The sequence below is a fragment of the Vanacampus margaritifer genome, chromosome 1, assembly GCF_051991255.1.
Source record: "Vanacampus margaritifer isolate UIUO_Vmar chromosome 1, RoL_Vmar_1.0, whole genome shotgun sequence".
In the NCBI taxonomy this organism is placed as follows: domain Eukaryota; kingdom Metazoa; phylum Chordata; class Actinopteri; order Syngnathiformes; family Syngnathidae; genus Vanacampus; species Vanacampus margaritifer.
In genome coordinates, this window is record NC_135432.1 from 12,615,581 (window position 1) to 12,638,164 (window position 22,584).

The 22,584-nt window shown below is 40.7% G+C and overlaps 3 protein-coding genes across 7 annotated transcripts; 1 reads left to right on the forward strand and 2 right to left on the reverse strand.

Annotated features, from left to right (window-relative positions):
* Positions 1-6,776: 6,776 nt before the first annotated feature.
* On the reverse strand, positions 6,777-13,287 carry cbx5 (chromobox homolog 5 (HP1 alpha homolog, Drosophila)). Its single transcript, XM_077573230.1, has 5 exons — positions 13,119-13,287; positions 12,385-12,569; positions 10,314-10,536; positions 8,746-8,846; positions 6,777-7,746 (listed from the first exon to the last, which is right to left on the reverse strand). Exons 2-5 carry the CDS (start codon positions 12,513-12,515, stop codon positions 7,605-7,607), a joined length of 597 nt encoding a protein of 198 aa, XP_077429356.1. The 5' UTR covers positions 12,516-12,569; positions 13,119-13,287; the 3' UTR covers positions 6,777-7,604.
* A 486-nt stretch (positions 13,288-13,773) lies between these two features.
* Positions 13,774-17,886, forward strand: LOC144056404 (heterogeneous nuclear ribonucleoprotein A1-like). 3 transcript variants are annotated; one of them, XR_013295061.1, is made up of 12 exons: positions 13,774-13,942; positions 14,448-14,564; positions 14,640-14,786; positions 14,860-15,070; positions 15,143-15,262; positions 15,342-15,407; positions 15,477-15,524; positions 15,685-15,798; positions 15,866-15,991; positions 16,442-16,510; positions 17,546-17,611; positions 17,802-17,886. XR_013295061.1 is itself a non-coding variant. In XM_077573207.1 (11 exons), the coding sequence occupies exons 1-10, from the start codon at positions 13,931-13,933 to the stop codon at positions 16,495-16,497; spliced, it is 1,017 nt and encodes a 338-aa protein (XP_077429333.1). In that variant the 5' UTR covers positions 13,774-13,930; the 3' UTR covers positions 16,498-16,510; positions 16,678-17,029. The 3 variants fall into 3 exon arrangements, 2 of the variants coding, with proteins under 2 accessions (XP_077429333.1, XP_077429343.1); XM_077573207.1 differs by lacking the exons at positions 17,546-17,611; positions 17,802-17,886 and adding an exon at positions 16,678-17,029; XM_077573217.1 differs by lacking the exons at positions 17,546-17,611; positions 17,802-17,886 and adding an exon at positions 16,678-17,029 and having other exon boundaries at positions 15,351-15,407.
* Positions 17,795-22,236, reverse strand: nfe2 (nuclear factor, erythroid 2). 3 transcript variants are annotated; one of them, XM_077573192.1, is made up of 5 exons: positions 22,107-22,217; positions 21,144-21,359; positions 20,904-20,982; positions 20,694-20,825; positions 17,795-19,239 (listed from the first exon to the last, which is right to left on the reverse strand). In XM_077573192.1, the coding sequence occupies exons 3-5, from the start codon at positions 20,949-20,951 to the stop codon at positions 17,980-17,982; spliced, it is 1,440 nt and encodes a 479-aa protein (XP_077429318.1). In that variant the 5' UTR covers positions 20,952-20,982; positions 21,144-21,359; positions 22,107-22,217; the 3' UTR covers positions 17,795-17,979. The 3 variants fall into 3 exon arrangements, with proteins under 3 accessions (XP_077429318.1, XP_077429310.1, XP_077429301.1); XM_077573184.1 differs by lacking the exon at positions 21,144-21,359 and having other exon boundaries at positions 22,107-22,236; XM_077573175.1 differs by having other exon boundaries at positions 20,904-21,359.
* Between the last annotated feature and the right edge of the window lie 348 nt (positions 22,237-22,584).

Consider the following 22,584-nt stretch of genomic DNA (forward strand, 5'->3'; position numbering starts at 1 on the left):
CTGCGAGATCTAAATTAATTGCACCATCCGTTCGTCTACATTTAGGCTTGTTTGTTTCACTAATTGTTTCCCCCCGGCGTCTGCGCTTCCTGGTTTCGTCACAGCTGCATGTCCCGCCCTAAACGCCTGATTGGTCAGCGCCTCATGCTGTTCATCATTCAACAAGGAAACGGTGAGTAATTCTGTGAAAACTGAATTAATTGCCGCATCCGTTCGTCTACATTTAGGTTTGTTTGTTTCACTGTTTGTTTCGCCCGGCGTAGGCGCTTCCTGGTTTCGTCACAGCTGCATGTCCCGCCCTAAACGCCTGATTGGTCAGTTGCGCACAGATCAGCGGGAGCAGTACAAAATGGATTCTCGTAGTGTTTGTGAACAAATACTGCGAGAATTCAGCTTGCTAGCAAGGTTATAGTAGTAGTGGTCGTTAAATGACCCCCCAAAAGTTTAATTGCCCATCCACTTTTTTTCAATGCTACTTTTTGTTCTATTCCAGTTTTCTTTTCTCATTTGACCTATTCTCTGTCAAGCGATAAACAGACTTCATTGTAAGGGTGCCAAATAGTACAGGTTATTTTTGCCAATGGAAATTCAAATAATTGCATTCATTCAGTCCTCCTCTAGCGGAAACAAGGCTTTATAGTGTGTGCTTTAAACGCAGACCCTGCTGATTTAACATTTGCCACCCCCAAGCGGAGCCCATTGTTTTGCATCATTTTTACTCCTAATTGCTAAGAGTGAGGATGTTGAGCTTGTCTAATGGGCATTTCCAAACGCAGTCGCAGTCGTCAGACACAGTGCAGCAACAGCCTGAATCACAACGTGTAATTTGGCAGCAGGGGACAATGAGCTAATCTCGCAGGAGACCACGTGCCCGCAATTTAAAACCAATCAAGATGCCTTTGCGTTTTATAGAACTGCCACTCGAGCTGTGCAGTAAATAAGAGTTAAGTTTGGATCGCACAATTGTTGTCTGTCTGTGTGCATATGTGGGCTTCATTTAAAGGATTAGCAGCACATTTCACTACAGATTTCACACATTTTGACATTAATAGAGCCATTTTTTTCGGATCCTTTGGCTGCTGCCTTGCCAGTAATTAGGTACAATTATGCCAGCGCATGATTTCTCTGCATGTATTGAAGAGTAGATTTACCAACCATCATTAGCAGCAACAGCGTGGCTTTAAATGAAAGAGAAACAGGCCAGCACACAAAAGTTATGGCACTGGAATTTGTAATCCAATTATCTCCGACTGAATAAAACACTGCTGCGATTTGCTGTGACTGTGCGATGGCTGGAGTGGACTTACTTAATACTCTCAATCTTTTTCGCTCTCATTCTGCAAATTAATTTACGGCCTAATTACTGGACAAGCCTCTAGATATGAAGGAACACAAATCACCGCTCCTTAGCGGTTGGCAGAAAAATGGCACAGGATAATTGAAAATCTAGAAGTGGATCAATATTTAGAAGCCCAAGGTTACATGAAGTGTGACATTACAATTAAGATGGAAACATGATGCATTACATTCCCAGGCAAATTGGTTGCTCTCATTTTAAGTCGTGGCTGAAGATGCCCTTGCACTAAAAATCTTTTTTTTTTTTTTTTATAAATACAGTACTGATTTTAGAACGCATGTTTGAAACACATGCTGCACACGGACAGCTAGCTAGTAAAATATGTGCCGTTTCAGTCTCACATGAGCACCTTCAGCCACATCTGTACGCTCAAACACACATGGACAGGTCTGGTGGTCTCCTGACCGGGTGCCAAAAAGCCTCCATGCACACCCACCTCACGAGGCCCATCCCGCCTGTCTCAAGCATTTACCTCTGGCCTGTTAAAAATGATATCAGCTCATAGAGGGCAAGCATTAGCATTTGCATTTTATTGGAAGCGTTGAGATTTAGAGCGGAGGATATATCAGCTCTGAGCAGGCAGAATTAGTTAACAATGCATTACCTGCCTTTTATGGCAGCTATAACTCTTTTCCCCGGGTGGAGAAAGGAGATGAGGGAGTGGGGGGCGGCGTTGGAGTGCGGGGAGGTGTTGAAGGGGAAACAGAGCCAGCAGTGGGTTGGCCGTGGTGCAGCGGATGGGGGGGTTGGGGGGGGGGGGGGGGCATTTGGAATGAAGCAGCTTTGTGTCTGGTGCTTTACCGCACATTAAGTGTGATAGCCACCCAAATTAGAGCATCACATCGCAATCACCTTCACACAGATCAGTGCGCCAGTCATCACCACCGCGCTTTATATCAGCGAGCAACAAGGTAATGGACACACACAGCTGTGAGTGAGATGCGCCTGCATGATCACAGCATTACAGGAGCAGGCTCGTTGACAAGCTCATAGCATCAAGCACTGACCACTATGTTCCCCTTTTAAACACAAAATGGCGCAGTGTGTCGCAGTAATGGTGCTTTTTTCCCCCCTCAAACACGCTGTGTAACACTGATTAGGCCCTATGCAGCAGTCGCCACAGCTGCACAGTAGCTCCCCCAACACTCATTTGGCGTAATGTGCTGCTTGAGGAGCCTCCTCCGCCGCGGGCAATGCCCTGTGGAACTCATTTGCACTGCACGTTGGGAGCATGGGGCGGGGGGAGTGTGTTTGAAGTGCAGAGGTTGCTGTGAAATCTAATATAAGACAAGAAGCACGTGTACCAGCGTGGATGTTCATTATGCACGCCACAACACAAGGAGATTGGTGACGAGGTTGTTGAATGTTGACTTTACGAAAGGTTATGCAAGACCGACCTCTGAGGGTATTTTAAAGCATTACTATAGAAGCAAACAATATCAGATATTTACACGAATGGTCACATCGTGAAGTGAAGCACTAAAATATAGCGAGAGCCAAATCACTAGGCTGTGCCCAAAAATCGCGATTCTCATTTAGTACGATTCAGAATCGATTTAATTTAAATTATTTTATACTGTCTTGCCTTTGTCTGTGTGTGCCTTTATTTGGAGCGCTGTTCATGTTGTACCCGGTTTGGCCACTGAGGGGTAGTGTGGTTCCACGCGGTCTGATACACTGTTAAGTTGTAGCCACAATAGAGAGTAGAAGGAAAAAGTCACGATCAAGTTATTCCAATAAAAGTTTGTTTGTTTTTCAGCGTGGAGCTGTTCTTGTGAGTGATATAAGTGCCGCCAATTAGCATTAGCGAGTCAGACTGGAGTAGATAATTACAATTCCTTGCACATCTATAGATGAAGCAAAAATCCTTGCACATCTATAGATGAATTGTCAATTGTGAATTGTCATTGTCAATCAAATCATTTTAAATAAAAAAATCGTTCCTAATCGAAAATCTAATAAATCGAATTGAATCGCAGACCCAAAAATCTGAATCAAATCGTGAGACAGATGTGCTAAGATTCCCACCCCTACAAATCACGTTGCATAAATTATGACTACTGTATTACAAATATGTTTTAGCTGGAGCTTTAATAGAAAAATAATAATATAGTCAAAATAATAACAATTGTGCGTGTCGTTTGTTGTGGATGGAAAGCAGATTTAACATGTAAAAACTAACCAAGTATGCCTATCCGAAATTAGCACTACAGCGTCTTGCAATAGTCGTAATTACATTTTGAATAAGACATCTGTAACATTATTGTGACGAATGAAAGTGACGTCATTATTATAGGCACACCCGTCGCCGTGGGCGGGCCATAGAGGTCCGTGCCCGCCCACCAAGATGATTGTGCCCCCCCATTTGAGGCATGGAATCTCTAAAAATAAACTTTTTTTTATTATTATATTTTTCATAGTAGCTAATTTTATGTTTTTAAATACTAATGTTAAGTTGTTTATCACTTAAACGGTACAAATATGCAAAAACAGTGGTGTGATTTTGTTTGATTGATGCCCAGTCTTATCTGCTACAGCCATCATGGCCTTACTGAAAGTAATGTTACTTACGCTGGCTTATACGAGACAAATACGTCTTTTTAAAAAAAAAAAAATTGCTATTGTGTACTGTGGCAAGACATGTCTGTATAACATGTACGTGGTTGTGAACAAGGAGTTCCGAGGACGCTGGCGCACACAAACCAGCGTACGGCAAGGGAGGAGGGACATACTACAACCGTGTCGGCAACTAAAGAACCACTTGAAAAAAGAAACCACGGGAGCTACAAATAAAATGAGGTTGGATATTGCTTCCCTTTTCTCGTTTTTAATTCTGCTGCAGATACCGTTCCAACAAGCGATATGTCAGCGAATCTGCCATATTGGATGTGGCAATTGTATTTGCCATTAAATTGGCAAATAATTAGTAAGCTTGAGTTAGAATGGGATAATACAATCAATGATTCCTTATTAATTCAATGAGTTGTGGCTTGATGAACGAGGCATCTTTACAAATAGCTTCACTTTGCCTCATCCAATATGGCTGCGGCGTCAACGTGCTCACCTCGGCGTTGACGTCTACTGTATGTGTATGTATTGTATGTCTATGATAATATTTGTCCATTCAAAGGATGGATGCAAGGCAGCGCTATGTGAATTTATCCAAATTCATGGGGCAAGTTAATGCTGTCTGTCGTGTATTCATAATAATTGAATGACTATTTTTAAATTAGGATTCATATATTGTAAAATAATTGAGCCTTGTAACGCCAAAGATCACAGCCTTCTTTGCCATTCGAGACATTTTCTTCATTTTGACATTTCGCTATAAAGCAATGATTCGTTGCGCATGCCCGCCCCGTGCCGCTACATGTGTTGTTTTCGCGCATGAGCAGTAGCCCTCCCCTGAGTGCCACTGTGGTTTTCCCGAGCAAACCTACCAGCCAGGGTTCGTCAGCCCCGTTCCAAGCTCCATAAAACAGCCTGCTGCTTCATCCCTTTGCCCAGCTTAATGGTCTCTGGGGCTGAGAATTTACTGGTGACCTTTGCATTATAGTTACAGCAAAAGCAGGCTTTTTGCTTGGGAAATTCCATCACTTTAGATGTAGCTGAGCAGCTCTTTGTGTGTGGGGGTGGGGGGTAGATTCAGGCAGTAATGATGGAAAGAGTTGGGGGGAGTATTGAGAGACTAGGTTGAACAATTGTTCGTTTATTTTTGTAACCGCAGAGCGAAAACAAGTATTAATAGACACTATTTGAACAGAGAGCGCCAATTTGAATTTGTTATGTAGGGCTATGCTTTGTGTAAAACTCATTGGCTAAAAATATTCACACACTTACTGCTAATGTATTGACCATTTGCACCGACGTCACGTGATCACGCCCTACGGCGGACGGCGGAAGGAAATGATTGTTGAATGGAAGTGGACGTGACCCGGAGCGACTTAGCGACTGCTATTTTACAAATTAAAAGTTATTATTGCCCATCGAGCAATGGAATCCACTACTTCAATTGAACGTCGCCTGTCAGTCGAAGTTGCACATTTAGTCGGGACTCATAGAGCGCGATATTTACTTAAGTTGGCGATCGCTAGTTTGAAAACAACCACTTACCTTCTGTTTTTACCAAGTCAAGTCAAGTCAAGTCAAAAATCGCCGACTGTGCCGGAATTCACAGCGCACGACCTATATCATTATGTAGTCAATGCCGTCTCTTCTCCTTACACCGGGGCGGATTTAAAAGCTTGTCGCTGGCGGTCTTAGGGACGAGGTAGTACGCTCACATCTAGGGGACAATATACATCGTAATGCAAAGGTAAAACTTGTTTATCATGCTAACTGACTTATTTTTACATAGTCCGTTCTATATTGAAACACTGTGACGAGTTTACTAGCATGGAACAAATGACTATCGTAGCCGCAAGCTATGCAGTAATTTCATGAATATGACGCCGGCTCCTGAGTAAAAAAACTCCAAGCAAAAAGACGAAATCCCCCATTATTAAAACAGTCAAATGCACTTAATAGTTTTGAAGAAGGTGCATTTTAAAACTAAGCTGTGTGTTGGTGCAGTTGGAGTGGACGCTAACTCTCAGGCTCATTAATGTGATTTGAAACACGCAATTTGACACCTCTGTTACAATCTTTGTTAGAGTGTACGTTTACTGGTAAAATGTTTGAACATTTATCTACTAACCTCGCAAAAAATGATCGCTGCAAATCCGTGAATACTTTGTGGGCTGCCAGTCCTTTCTGTTGATTGCTGCTATATCAATCGACGTCTTTTGTCTTCATTAGTAGGTAGTCCCTAAAATTGTATATATGACCATTTTATAAGACAATTGATTAGATAAAGGACTTTACGTTGTACGAGATTCAATGATTACAATATGGGCAAGTGGCTCTTTTTCCGTCCAGCGTCCCGTAGGGGGCGTTCCCATGAGGTCTGTGTCGTCACATGCCAAAGGTCAATAGCCTGATTATTGTACTGCTATTATGCCACTATGATGGAGCTTTCAAACATAAAAAGGCAGTGATTATATCAGATGTAAGATGGGATTTTAAGCACAACAGTTTTGTGAAACTAGCCATCATACCAGCCCAACCGCATTAAACCAGAAAGCAATGCCGTTTCATTCAAAAAAATGATGTGCTTTATTTTTGTCTAACAGTGACACCTGCTGGTGATATAAGACATCACCTCCTGTAAAAGCGCTGCTTGTTACTACTGTAATAAACTTGTTTCTTTGTATTACATTTTATTCAGACGTTCATGTTCAAATTTGATACCTAACTATCACATTGTTTGTTTTTTTGGCACATACTCACTTGCACTAATGCAGGTGGAGAAGCCAAAACCCTCCAGCTGAATGCATGTTCAGAATGTTTGAGATTAAAAAAAATAAAATCCAACAGCAAATTCCACATTGAAACAATTTATTAAAGTATGTTGCAAGTATGTTGCTTTGTTGAAACATCACAAAAGGAACGACTCAATTTCTTTAAAATGTTTTTTAAGAAAAAGAAGTAAAAAGACTCACACGATTACTATTGTAGGCTTTGTTGCTAAGTAATAAAGCTCATTAAAAACATATTTGGCCCTAAACACTATTTTGGAACACATGACACCCACTGAAAATTGTCACCCATCTTGGAAAACATCTTAATTTGTAAAGATAACATGACAGGAAGCACTGAAGAATGTTTCCTAATCAAATGTTTGCTTTGAAGCCAAGATATACCTGATCAGGTAACATTCTAAAGATTCTAGCAAAAATGACTAATCATCCATCCATTACAATGTCCATGATTTCAACACTAATATTTCAAAATGAAAAGTCCAGGCTTGTCATCAGCAATGGCAAAAGTCAAAAACTAAGCAGTTGGACATTTTCGGCCACAAGATGGCAGACCACAATCACTGGTGACAGAAGCTGCAGCCTCATTAGAATGCAATGATGTGTGTGTGTGTGTGTGTGTGTGTGTGCGTGTGTGTGTGTGTGTGTGTGTGTGTGTGTGTGTGTGTGTGTGTGTGTGTGTGTGTGTGTGCGTGCGTGCGTGCGACGCTTGGTGACAAAAAGATTGGTCTAAAGAGAGTGGTGAGTCTTGGCTGACGGTCTGTGCCCACGGTTTTAACGTCTTTGTTGGACAATGTACAGCGTATGGGATGCGGTTAGGGGGTAAAAATGTCTGCCGCAAGGTTGTCCCTGTAGCGGAGGAGTTTTGCTTTCCTTCGGAGGTGACCAACTCACGCGGTGACTGCCTCCTTCTCCTTCTTGTCGCCGTCTTCGTGCCAGGTGAGGCGCTCCTCGTAGAAGGCGATGACTATCTGCGGGCACTTGAGATTGGCGTCCTTTGCAAGCACAAGATCGGCCTCATCAGAATCTTTCCTGTTGGGAGACAAGAAACAGTTGACCATTAATTCAGATTAGGAAATAGTCCATCTCAACGTCTTATTCATTAGCGATGCAAAAACGCCAACCAGTCGAGGGTGTAGCCCATCTCTCATCTTACGGTCTATAGAAAGGCTCAAGCTCACAAGGGGCTTTTGTCGGCGTGTTAAGATTTGTTGGGCCCGCTCCCTTAGCGACTGTAACAGAGCGACATGCCTGAATGCTGCCCTCTGATTTGCAGAATAAAAACAGATCACTTCCTCTTCCTTTGTAGTCTAGGCACTCTGATTCACCAAATGAGGATTTCATCACTTCCTCCTACTTTGCAGCCAATCAATAGACCCGTTCGTTTTTGAGACGGGATTCATATTCGATAATGCACGGGTTTCCTGACGGCCTCACGACTCTGGCTGGAAGTGTTCGGTTTAGGTGAACGGTAATGGGATTTTTTTTTTTTAAGGTTTTAGGTGAACTAATGAATACACACACACAAAAAAATAAAAAGAGAGCGCAATGATGATATGTCAAATCGGTAAAATTACAGAATGAAAAATACTGAGCTCTCCAGAAAAATAAATAAATAAAAAATATTTGATAATGCAAAATTACAGATTGCGAAAGCAACTTTGATATATATTGCTCACCCCTAATTAGAAGGAAAAACTGTATTGTGAAAACGCAAACATTAATAGGGTAGAAGTGATAAAAGTGTGTCCCATAACGGGTATGGCTGATTTAAAAAAGACAAAATAAACATTTATGAGTTGAATTGGTTCCTCTGCAAAAGTAGCAATGTTAAGTAAATTGTCTTTGTTGTACGTGCCATGCCGCTTATAAAGTATATCAGAAAAATGATGACTTTTATAAGCAGTCTAAACATGGCTTATATGTAATAAACACTGATTAAACGTGACAACGCAAAATGCTGTAGTATTTGGGTTTAAATAGAGTAAGCGCAAAGACAATATAGACAACACGTGCAAACGTAACACGTACCACTTCATTAAGAACATCAGATCGCCACACGAGTCTGTTGCTCCAATGATTTTCTCTGGTTCAAGGCACTTCTCAAAGCCACGGGCCACTAGAATTTCATCCTGAAAGACAAAGCGACACAAATACTTAAAATGGAAGAAAAAAAAACACTTTTTTTGTTTTTGTTTGAGGGAGGAGGGTGAACATAGGGCTGGGCAATATGGTCCAAAATTCATATTACGGTATAAACTGCATCCCTTCACTTTAACTGTTTATAATTAAGTGTTTTTTTTATTATTAATTGCTTACTGGTTTACGTAGTCCTTCATAGAAGCTAAATGGATTTAAAAAATTAAATAAATAAATAAAGAAATGAAATAATACATTTAGTTTGGATAGAACGGTGGCTGACTGGTTAGCACGTCCGCCTCTCAGTGCAGAGGACGTGAGATCGAGTCCGGGCTTCGGCCTACCTGGGTGGAGTTTGCATGTTCTCCCCGTGCTTGCGTGGGTTTTCACCGGGTACTCCGGTTTCCTCCCACATTCCAAAGACATGCATGGCAGGTTAATTGAACACTCCAAATTGTCCCTAGGTGTGATTGTGAGTATGGTTGTTGGTCTCTGTGTGCCCTGCGATTGGCTGGCAACCAGTTCAGGGTGTACCCCGCCTACTGCACGAAGCCAGCTGGGATAGGCTCCAGCACCCCCGCGACCTTTGTGAGGAAAAGCGGCCAAGAAAATGGATGGAGTTTGGATAACATTTTTTGTGCAAATCTCAAATCAAAATTATGCATAAGCAGTATAGCTTGCGGTGTGCAGGCTAGCTAGATTTGATAGAGGAACACACGTGCATGCCACAAAACTAACTAAAAAATAATATTATTAGGGCTGCAGCTATCAAATATTTTGGTATTCAGATATCCTACTGAAAATTATAGCGAATAATCGGGTATTTGGATATAAATATATATTCTTGATTGGTTAAATAACAATTATAAATTCAGAAGACAAATACCACATTTGCATGTAATAATGAACAACCAACTGGTTTTCATTTTTTAAATCAACAATCTTTTTATTTTTAAACTTAAACTGTGGTTTAGCAGCACACTATTTTCCTCACTGAATCTATCCCCATAGATTTTGGTCTATGCAACAATAAGTGACGTCAGAACCACAGTAGCGAGTCTGGGGGAACTTTAGCACTGCTAGCTAGTGCAGCTAGTTTGCTGCTTGGTGCTGCTAGCTGGCAGCTTCTGTTTAACGCTGGCAATGTCAGTGCATTTATGTCTTACTGCACTTAATTAGAGCTTAAACGTGATTTCAGGACGAAGTTGCGTTACTGCCGTCTGTCGCAAGTTTGGTGCTGTCACAAACTATTAATAGACGAGTCACGTCAGCCTTCAGGGGCTACCTTCTTACCGCGGTACCTTCGGCAAAATGTATACCTGATATTGAATATACCGTTCATATCGCCCAGCCCTAGCTGAACACAGATAAACAATAGGAATCACTATTTCCTGATCATATTAAAAATGTGTAATCTGAACCAGTGCCAACTGTTAGAATAGTGACGATGCAGTTATTACCTCCTTTTTCTTTTTAGTTTTGCTTCCACCCTCATCTTCGTCATCGTCTGAGCTCCTCTTCTTTGAGCTACCAGAGTCTTTTGCACGTCCTGAGGGGGCTGTGCTGGGCTTGCTGGATCCACTACTTGGAGTAGAGCTCCCACTTTTCTTGTAAGTTTTCATAAACTCTGAAATGAGCTCTGGGCAGTCCAGGTTCTTCTCTGGTTCCCATGTGTTATGCTTCCTGAGAACAAATCACATGTTGAGTCAGGGTCAATAAAGACAAAACTTAAACAAACAAAAAAATATGTATACACTACAGGGGGTTTCCAAACTTTTGGGGTCCTGGGACCTCCTATAGAGGATACATTTCTACAACAACCTTATTAAAAATCCTAACACCAACTAAACAATTGCCATGCATGTTCTTCCACATCCAGAGAAAAAAAGTTGCCCATTTTAGAGAATAATATTTTAAAATTGGTATTTTATGTTACAGGGAAAAAAAACATATTTGTATTAAATAAAATCATTGTTAGAGTTTAATAAGGGAATAATGTATTAGTTCAACAATTATTAAAATTGACAACAAACTAATGATCAAATTACAATTATTTATATTGGTATTTTATGTTACAGGGAAAAAAAACATATTTGTATTATATAAAATCATTGTTAGAGTTTAATAAGGGAATAATGTATTAGTTCAACAATTATTAAAATTGACAACAAACTAATGATCAAATTACAATTATTTACAGTATATATGACTCATGATGATTTAGACATTTTTAACCTACCAAAAAAAAAAGTGTCCAAATTCTCAGAATTTCAGTCTCCTGACTGAAAATATTATCACACAGATTGAGTATGTTTGTGTTTACATTTGCAAATGTCTGCTTTAAAAGAATGATGCACTTTTGTACATTTTCAGACAGATGTTAGACACCAAAACCCCTAATGGAATCATCAGCAATTTATGTTTATGCATTTTTGGCACTTTCAATCACAAATAGTCCATTTGTGAGCAGGATAGAATTTTTTTTTTTTTTATTTGATTCATCAATCACAGAAGAAAAAAAAAAAGGATTTAAAACAATTGAGTTGGAGCCTGTTAGATTACCTGTTTTTGTAATCTTTTGCGTGTTCAAATAAATCAGAGTTGAGATCTCGTGAAGAGGGTCCTTGCAAGGTTTTTTTTAATCAGAAAGTTTCTGATGACACAAAGGAATTTCACCAAGCCGTGTTTCTGTCCAAATGTGTGTCGTCTCTCTCAGGCACGGGACTTTTTATTAGAAAAAAAAAACAATGTTTCCCAGGAAAACGCCTGTCCCCTCCTAGTATGCTAGCTCGTCCTTGAACTTTCAAAAACCGGATGTCTAACGAACAGAAACTAGACTTCTTAGATAAATAAAAGAAACTTATTAACTTTTTCTAACACATTTCTGGGAAAAGAGAACAGATAACAAAGAGGACAAAAGCATTACTCATCAAGCTATATTGAGTTAACATAGTTATATCTACACAACTATAACTAAATTCAAAAGGAGGTGAAATATAAAATGAAATAGTAAAATGTTAAAAAGCCCTACAGGAAAGTTAAGTGAATAAAAAACATATAGTTTTATTCTAAGGCTACAACTTTTCCCCCCTGGAATTGAAGCTTATTTTCTCAAATAAATAACTATATACATATATATATATATACATATATATATATATATATACATATATATATATATATATATATATATATATATATATATATTATATATATATATATATATATATATATATATATATATACACTGCATGTTTTCGATGTCTCCTGCCTCCAACCCAGGTGTTTCAAATCATCAGCTCATAATTACGTTCTGCAGGAGCCTCTTAGCTGTGTTCGAGGAAGGAGACAAAAACATGCAGGACTGCAGCTCTCTAAGACCGTACTTGCCTACCCCTGACTTATGGTGTAAACACCCCAAAACACAGTTGCAATTCTCAAATATGGGCTCCAAAAAAAGGAACGCTTTAGTAGTTTAAATCAGTGCTGTTGTTCTTGTGTGTGGATACTGGAACAAACAAGAAAACCTACTCTGAATATCCTTTCCACTTGAGGAAGAACTCGACCCTGCCTTTCGTCACCCTCCTGTCCAGCACCTTCTCCACGACATACTCTTCTTCATCAGATGATGAGGAGTCGTCTTCACGAGACTTTTTGCCCATTGCAGAGTTGGTTAGCAGAGCGCTTTAGACGAAGTTCACTTGAAGCTACGCTTCCTGAAAATAAAAATTCAATTTGAAACACCAGTGGCTTACAAACAAAAAGGGCCCCGATGTTTTCTTGTTACCACAAATACTACTTTATTGATCCCGCAGCGGGGAAGTTCACTGGTTACAGCAGCAAACAATAATACACAACAATATGAAAAACACAAGCATTATCAAAATAAACCAGGTGAGACGGCTAAAAACATTACATACGAATAGCATCAAGTCGAAAAAAAAAGAGAGGCTAACTCAGCTATGAGGTAGCATTGCGTTGCGAACTCTTACGATCGTTTATTTTATTTGGGAGACTACAACGATCTAAGCATGAAATAAAACGACGTTAGTATGTAGCAGCAAAAGCAGCACTGTGCCGTCACCAAAACGTAAAATAAAAACGATGCAATGCTAATCGTAGCTAGCTAGTTAATCAATGGGTACCAAGGCAAACGGGCTAACGCAGCCTGCTCGCTAGGCGCTGAGCTAACAAATGAAGCACCAGATAAACATTGCGCTACTTGCATCGGCGCACGCTGCTACGATTCTTACGCGTTTGCTTACCCTGTTAACGCGATGAACATCCGTTTCGGGCAATTGCAACGTGAGGAAATGCCTGTTTTTGAGGGTGTCTGAAGCTAACTTAGCATTTAGCCTAGACCTCATAAAGGCAGTGCGTGTATGCGCTTGCTTGCTTGCTTGTCTCAGTGCGTGAAAAGCGCGCCTTAAAGCTCACAATGAAGGTACCCGCCCCTCAGTCTGCTTATGACCTATATTCGCCATCAGCTCCTCGTCTCTTCAACCATTATTGCCCATTTATTATAAACAGTTGAAGCTCGATGATTAATGCATTTTTTTTTTAAATAACATGTACATTTGGTATTGCAGTGATTATGGTCGATTCCCGCCGATATGAACAATAATTACTACTGTGCGTGTATCCCCACCCCAACCTAAATATCTCAAATGAATGTAGTGTACAATCAAATGCATCTCAAATTAAATTAAATTGGCTCAGTCCATTGACAAACGAATACTATATTATAGTGGCGTGGTTTGTGATTAAAATAATAGATTTTACAAAATTGACACAGAATGTACTTGAGGACACGCATATTTGGGTCGTCTGGCAAAAACGCCCACGCCTACCTTATTTGCGATTGGAGGTTATCAATGATTGACAGTACTGTGTCCAATTAATACTCTTGTTCGAGTGACGCCAAGGCGCAGCGGGAACAGCTGACCAATTGCCGAGTCAAAGAGGTGGAACTGTTCCTATTTATTCTACTGTTGAGAGGCAGTCTTTGCTTGCCTGACGCAGTTCACCGTCTTCAGTGAAATTCAAGTGTGTCGTCGAAAGTTATTCTGCAAGCAAAATGTCTAAAGACGTGAGTACTTCGTTTTTATTAAATATAAGGTTGTAAATAGAATTGCTGGCAGTCCGTATTTTTGTGCGTGTTTACTCATTTTAAATACGCGACACGAACCGCAGAGCCGCCATTTTATAATAACACCGAGCCTCGTGGTCTATTGTTCTAAAGAATCGCGAGCGACTGTAATTCGCGATTGCTGTGAATTATTCCACACCTATCGTACCTATATAAAAGTACCCATGTTGCACTGGGTAATGTTTTGTCAGCGATTTCGACAGTAACTATTCGGCAGCGATTCATTAGCCTGCTTCCACCCCTGTGGCGTAATGGCGGCGGTGTCAACCTCCCCCACCCAGCGCGTGATTGCAACGCGGAACCTCCGCTGTTTATTCCGAGATGCTGTAATTGCCAGTTAAAACCAAACTGCTCGGGGGCCTATTGTTACTACCAGGATGCACATTGCAGACCGCTGTGATCATGCAGTATGTTGACTAATAGCTTACTGTCTCCTATTGTGTAGATTCCACGAGAACCAGAGCAGCTTCGCAAACTGTTCATCGGAGGATTGAGCTTCGAGACCACCGATGAAAGTTTGCGGACACATTTCGAACAATGGGGTAGTCTTACTGATTGTGTGGTAGGTGCATTTGTTGTAATTCAATTGTGTAAGTTTTCACAAGTGTGTAACCAAATGATCTCTTGTTCCACTCAGGTCATGAGAGATTCTAATAACAGGAGATCCAGGGGTTTTGGCTTTGTCACCTACTCGTCAGTAGAGGAGGTTGATGCTGCGATGTTAGCCCGCCCCCATAAGGTCGATGGAAGAGTGGTTGAACCCAAGCGCGCTGTCTCCAGAGAGGTAAATACTATAATACAAATGTTTGTGGTAGATGGGGGGTAGGATTCGGGTTGATTGATGTCTCTGATTGCAGGACTCCAACCGACCAGGTGCTCATGTAACCGTGAAGAAAATATTTGTTGGGGGTATTAAGGAAGACACTGAGGAACAACACTTGAGCGACTATTTCCAGCAATATGGCAAGATCGATGCCATTGAAATTTTGATTGATCGTAATACTGGAAAGAAGAGAGGCTTTGGTTTTGTGACTTTTGATGACCACGACGCAGTCGACAGGATCGTCAGTAAGTGCAATTTTCTGCAGCTTGGAATGGCAATAATGGCTGCACGCTTACCCCGCATGTTTTTGTCTGTAGTTCAGAAATATCACACCATTAACTCCCATAATTGCGAAGTCAGAAAGGCCCTCCCACGACAGGATATGCAATCATCAGGAATGAGAGGAGGCGGGGGAGGAGGAGGAGGTGGTGGAGGAGGTACTCGTTGCTTCTACAACATGAACAAACATCAACTTGGTATTATTTGCCTATCTAACCTTGGGGTAATAATAAACAGGATTTTCAGGTGGACGGAGTGGCAGCGGTGGAAGACCCTATGACTATGACAGAGGTTTTAACCAAGGTGAGCATAGTGTACACTGCTGCAACTGTCAATTGTTGTCTGATGTTAACCTGTTGTTCTTCCTTCCAGGCAGCAGAGGTAGATATGGAGACAACCATTACAACGGCAATGATGGTGGTAAGTGTGCATCTTTTGGCTTAAACCAGCGGTGGCCAAGTTCGGTTCTGTTCGGCTGGATAGTGACTCTCGACGACCAAACTTGGCCACCCCTGATTTAGACCAACCCACAGAGCTTTTGACAGCTGTACTGAAAAGCGCAATTTATTTTTTTTTAAAGGCTATGGAGGTGGTGGCTATAACAATGGAGGGAACCGTGGCTATAACCAGGGCTACAACCAGGGAGGTGGCGGTGGAGGCTATGGCGGAAATAACTATGACAGCAATGGTTATGGTAAACACTCTTTTGTGGAACCCCAATACATTTTGACTGTGAATGAATAATTTAATTTGTATTGCAGGTAACGGTGGAGGAGGTGGCAACTACAACATGGGTCACTACGATTCCCAGTCCTCTAACTTTGGCCCAATGAAGAACAACTTTGGTGGTGGTGGCGGCGGCGGTGGCGGCGGCGGTAGGAGCTATGGTAAGTAGTAGGGGTGTGAATTGCCTAGTGCCTCTCGATTCGTGTCACGATTCAATTCGATACCGATTAATCCTGATACTAATCTATAAGTCAATTATTGCGATTTATGTATTTTAACTCAAATGTAGAAAATACTAATCAGTAAACAGAACTGAAATAAAATATTAAGGCTTAATGTTCCATGAATATAACATTCTTCCATGCTTAATGTTGTGAATCCTAACCCTAAGTAAGATATTTTGTTGAATATTCCCATTAAAAAAAATTGATGTTTAAAAAATCGTTTCGGCCACATATCGAATTGATTTGAGAATTGCGCGCTGTAATATCGTGATATATTGCCGAATCGATTATTTTTTTTCTTTTCTAGCACCAGTAGTAAGTAGGTAGATGAAATGGCTACGCGTTAATTGTCATGTAGAGACTTGATGTTTATTACTTGTGTTTAAGGTGGCTATGGAGGAAGCTCAAACAGTGGCTACGGACGTCAAGGGTCAAGATTTTGAAGTGACAACAGTGGTGAGTATTTATACCAAGGCCACTGGCTTTCCAGCCTTTGTAGTTACAGGGATCTGTTGTTCAGTGCTCGTACCCATTAAAAAAAAAAAAGAAGAAAAAAATCACTGGATCTCAGGTTATATTAAGTCAGTGCACAGTTAACAATGTTGTTCCGTATTGTTCAACAGGGCTGAGTACTTAGGAGAGGAAGTGACAGCAAGAGGAGAGCAAGGAGAGGAAGTGACAGGGCAGGTGTACCTCCTAAATCTGCTCAGTCAAACGTGGCAGGTTACTGCTACAAGAGATGTATACTAGATTAACAAAAAAAAAAAAAACATGGAGGGGGTCTTCAATTAAGCGTCTTTTGTGTTTTTGATTTCTTTTTCTTTCCTTTTTTTATTAAATTTTTATTTTTATCTGTCTGGAAAGCAAGCATTCCAATGAGGGTTTTATGTAGATATTTTGTCCTTAATCTCTGGTTTTATTTGTAACTGCATCAATGTTGAGCTGAAATAAACAAACTTTCAGTCTTTTTACAAACTCTTGTTAGCATACAGCTGTGTTGTGTGAGCAGACCTGAATGAATGAGCATCCATGCAGTAGGCCTCTACAGATTGAGGGATCGTGCAAAAAAGACGCAGTGGGTACAAACTCGACCCAAGGGTGCTACACAGATCATCTGGGTGATGCTAGCTTACATGCAGTCTTTGAGGCTAGCCATGGAAGCCAGCTGAGGGAGAGAAGTAGCAATCATCGCCAGGATCATTGAAGCAGGGGAGAGTGAGAACAGAAGCCTGAGGTTCAGGCTAGCAAGGCAGCAGCTACCAAAGGCTTAAATGCTGTCTGTAGGTAAGACCAGACTTCTCAACTACTGAAAGTACACCTTTCTTTATGATCATGTAGCTGTGGTAGTCAGATGTGTGGCACAGTAATAATTTAAACTGTTTTCACAAAATGTTTATAAATTGGTATACTAATTAAATTTTTCTCACAATATTTGCATGCTTGGATGCAAGGCCAGACGGTGGATTTTATTAACTTTATTTCTACTTTCAGGTATCACTCAAGTGTGCTGTCGGCCTCTGCGGACCAACTTCATTAAAGTGGCAATGGATAAACCAGGTAAAAGTAGTGACAAGACGCCTGACCAGTTATTTATTTGGATTTGCACTAAATTGTACAGTGGTTTGATTCAAGAAATTTATAGTCAAATCCATGCATATGGCTTATGCAGCAATTGTGAACTTGTTAAATGGCATGAGTAAGAAAAAAGTTGGTTAAGCAAAAGTTGATCTGATTGTTTCTCTTGCAGGCTTCTGGAGAATGGCTGGTGCAGTTTTGTTTTTAAATGAAGACCAATGTATTTATTTTTTTTAAATAAATTTTATTTTTATAAAGTGGTGGTGTTTTTACTTGTAGAACATAACATGTAAAAGCTCCATAGGTGGCATCCTGCGTGTACAATTATTTCCATCTCAATATGCCACTGTTCAACATTCTTTTTTGTTTGTCGTTGTGTGAGGCACTAAATAAGTTTCACCGTCTGCCATCTGTTGCAAGTAGTACTCGTCTATTGAATATGGTTGTCCAGTTTCATCTCTCAGGTGAGAGAACACCTCTGCATAGAGTTCAGTCAGGTGACACTTGATGTAAGTCAAGCTGTGCTGGAATTCTAATCTCTGTTGTACCAGGCCGTCTCTCTGAGCCTGCAGCTGACCTAGCTCTCTTTCGAGGTGATTGATGCTGTCCAGTTTGCGCTTGCGGCAGTTTTGAGCCGCCACTTTGTTCTTACCCCGACGCCGGATGTCCTTGATCAGCGCCAGTTGGGCATCAGTCAGGGTGTACTGCGTCAGGAGCTCGTTGAAGTCATCCACTGGCAGATTAATGATCTTTTCCATGGGGAAGGGGATCTTCAACCCCATGGCCCGCCTTTCATCCCGGCTCGCTGGTGTCTGGACGCTTCCTTGAGGTTTTGAATGCATGACTTGTTGCCAGCGCCCTCTGCTGGCTGACTCAGAGCTGTAAAGTTCACCCAAAAACTGATGTTTTGCTGTCCGAAGATTCAGTGGGCTGAACTGTGAATGGCTTAAGTGATGTTGGGGTGCAAAATAGGGTGGTTGTACACTTGTGTGCAGGTAAGAGTCAGACTGACTCTGGTAATTTATTGGGTAGCTGTTTGCTCTTCTGTTGTGTTCAGCCATGCTTTCTGGTTCCCCATCACTGTATGCAATGGACATGTCCACACTCCTGTAACCTGCTACACCAGCAGCCGAGTTTTCCGGTGAGGCCAACGGTGGACTGGAGCCCAGAGAGAGGCCAGAGTCTGACTCTGGATCATCAGCGGAATAAGAAAAGGAACTTTGGCTATGTGCTGTCCACATCATGTGAGGAGCCGCACCTTGGGGAAGACTGCTCGGCCTTCTGTCGCCTTGACTGGTACCCGATGAGTTCATATGTTCTGTGAGAGCCGCAAGCGAGTGGTGGGCTTGTGATGAGACGGACGCCATTCTCTGGTCAAATTGTGGTCCCGATTGCTCATAGAGTGACTCTGCGTTGGTGCCTGGGTGTTGGCAGACTGCGGCCTCTTCGGAGTAACCTCCATCGTATGCATCGGTCGTCCCGACCTCAAACGCAGCAGGAACAGGCTCGGGGTGGCACTGGGCGGCCCCGTATGCGCTCACAGAAACCATTGGCTCAAGACTTTGGTATTGTGTTGTTTCATAGGAGCTTTCATCAGATGTCTCTAAGCCCTGCAATAACAAAAGACAATGTGGTTAGTCACTCGCTATTAATGAATTATTTCATTTGACTTGCATGTTTATGAAATTCACGTATATACACTAATAACAAACAGGACAAGGTGTCCAAAAAAAAAGAAGGCCTGGCCCATTTTATTTTTCTGCAGTCTGCGGCACATTCTAAAAATAACATTTGAAATGCTTTGTAATAAAAAAATGAAAAAAAAGCTAAGAGTAAAACAGTAACACTATATCTCTTCATTATGGTTAATAAAGGATCATTTAGTTAAAAAAAAAATGTTTGTTCAAATTTCTGCTCCATGTGAAGGTTTGACGTCTGATTTATAAATATTAAACCTTAAACTAATATTTGCCTTTAACAGAAAGCTGTGACAAGTTTTTTCCCCCAACTAAACTACAATAAAAATACACAACGGTGCCTTGACTTAAGAGGTCTATTCTATGCTCGTAACTCTAACCATTCATATCTCAAATAGATTTGCCATCAATCTGTTGCTAAGAAATAACTACCAAGTGTATAAGAACGTGGGGATTCTGCTTCAAGACAAATTACTCCGAAAATAAACTCAAAGTCAAATGCACAGGTTAAACTTTGTGTACACACGTGCACAAATAAAGATGATTATTCTTTTTAGATTTAGCCAACTGTCACACACACTGTACTTGTGAGTTTGTGTGTATTGCCCCGATCACACCTGTAACAGGTGGGCAATATTAGCTGTGTTTCTTTCGTGGAGGGAGGTTACGTTCCAAAAATTTCACCTTTTTAATGGCACAATTATTTGTACTTTTTTTCTTCTTCTTGGGAGCCATGCTGAAGCCATTTTTCAGTTCAGGCAAAATAACAGCAAGCGACAGTTTGTATCTCACAACTTGTAAACTGGGGCACTCACAAGTGAAGGTACCACTGCATTAACAATATATAAATAGCATGATAAATTTAAAAAAAGAAGAATTTCTGTATGCGGCTCAAAGAGGAAAAAGTTTGGACACTCTTGAGTTTGGAATTTTAGGAGACCTAGAATTCACTGCAATATCTACGTAATTAATAAATTAAGAAACTTAGTTTGACTTCTATTTTTTAATGCACATGTCCAACTGTTCCATGTTTCAGTATTTATTTTTATTTTTACACAACTTGCTATTTTATAACAAGAAGCTGAATGTCCACATTCACAGCAGGAGTTTGATCTGATACATTTTCTGGTTCAATTTAAGTAGTTGTCTTTATCATGCTGACATCATGAGTCAAAGATGACACCTACCAATTAATCTGTTCTATTAGCTTAGAGGGTCTCAATGTGCATTTTAGATTCATCCTGAAACTTCACACTGGAGTGAATATCTCTAACTATTTATGAGTAGTGATAGTATCAACAGTAGGCAAACTCTTCAATCAAAAATTGCATTTCAACAAAACCGGTCTGTGAAAATAACACCGTTACCTGCAGCTCTGTTATGGCCATCAATTCTTGCCAGGCTGCGTCCATGTCTGAGTGTTGCGCTCCATGAGATCTCCCGCCGAGGAAATTAGCAGGCACTCCCCCACACGCCCTGCTCGAGGGGCAGGCCAATACCTTGAAACGCAGCAAAATGAATTGTCAGTGCAGTGCATGCTGCTGAGCTGTAAATCCAAAAATATTTGACAAACCTACCTCACAGGTTCTCCTTGGTGGAAGTGTGTAGTTGGCTGTTGAACACATTTAGGACAGGCTCTTGTCGCAGAAGTTCAACCTAGAAAGGATTGAGTTATCATTAGTATACATATCCAATGATCAACTCATTCGCCCTTACACATACATATACAGTATTAGGATATACAATACCCACATACAAAAAAAAAAAGGGGGTGGGGGAAGAGCAATGATGATGACATGTCAAATCGGTAAAATTACCAAATGAACAATACTGAGCTCTCCAGAAAGAAAAAAAAAAGGATATACAATATCTTTGCAAAGTCAGCAATGCCATTTTTCTTTATTAGACTCTTAGACGTCAATGCATGTTAATTTCTGGCAGTTTCATTTCTGTGAAGGCTTTTTTTGCAACGCATCGAGGTTCCTGAACAGTTGACTCCTCCCATCAGCTGTGCCAACCAGTGATAAGACAATCTGCAGGGAAACAGCATATTATGCAAGACTGGTAGACGTCTGATGGAAGAGTGTGTACGTTTCTTGGAACACTGGCGCTCTTATAACTACCATCCGAATGTAAAATATAGAGGTTATTAGTGGTTGTTTGGAAAAAATTGCATAGCGTTTAATGCTGTCGTTTGATTAAGAACTTAAATAATAGACCGCCGAGTTGCCAAAAGTGCATGAATTGAATTGCATATTATTATTGCAGTTACATTTGATTTTAATTTGAATGCTCAATTATCATGATAGATTGTGACTGTTTATTTGCTGTGAAATCTTATTTAGGTTTCTAATTTGTTGATTGTTTTTGCATCTATATAAACAGCTGAATTCTTTGGGTTTCCTATTTGCACAAAATATAAAATTGGGAACGCTTTATGAAATGATTTTTGAATGTTCGGTAAACCACATGATTGGTGAATTTGAAAAAAAAAAATGGAGCATAATGTGTTTTAAAAAATAATCACATATTACAAAGCAGCGTTCAAAAAGTGCCCGGAAACTAAGCTGAAATAAATATAAAAGGAATTCGGGTCGCATTGAAATGACTTCGATATCACGTATTTATGTAAAACGACATTCAATAAAAATTTAACATGAATTCTGTAAGGCAAAAAGTCTCAACATCTCACATCTTGCTCTACGCCACTGACAAGTAGTTCAGAAATGACTTCAACTGCTATCCAATAGAAAGTGTGTCAAATGTGTGAATCCACATACCTGAGCAACATTCTGTACATTTACGTCTTCACCTGGCGAATATGTCAGATGATAAGCACCATCCTGCCCTGGACTCGATTTGACTGGCGCGCAACTGGAACTCCTCAAGGCGGTATTTCCTATCCAAACTGTCTTTCTCTCTTTGCTCAGCGACGTATTGTGCCACGAGCATAAGTGGGATGGCTCTGAAAACTCTAAGGCAATGTTCCTCTAAAGCACTTCTTGCATCCTTAATAGCACGCTTGCACCCCAACCTCCAAATTTCCCCTTTGCCCACATGGCAAACCACAAACCAACAGTCTGGCATGAACCATGTCAATGATTCAGTCACTCTGCGCTCAAGACAACTTTACAAATCCCCTCAAAATATGCGCGCAATTACAATCCTATACTGATACGATGACAACAAAAACGACAAAAAACAAATGTGACTGAAGAACTGCGTCCGTTCAAATCCTCCCAAACAAAAAGGTAGGAG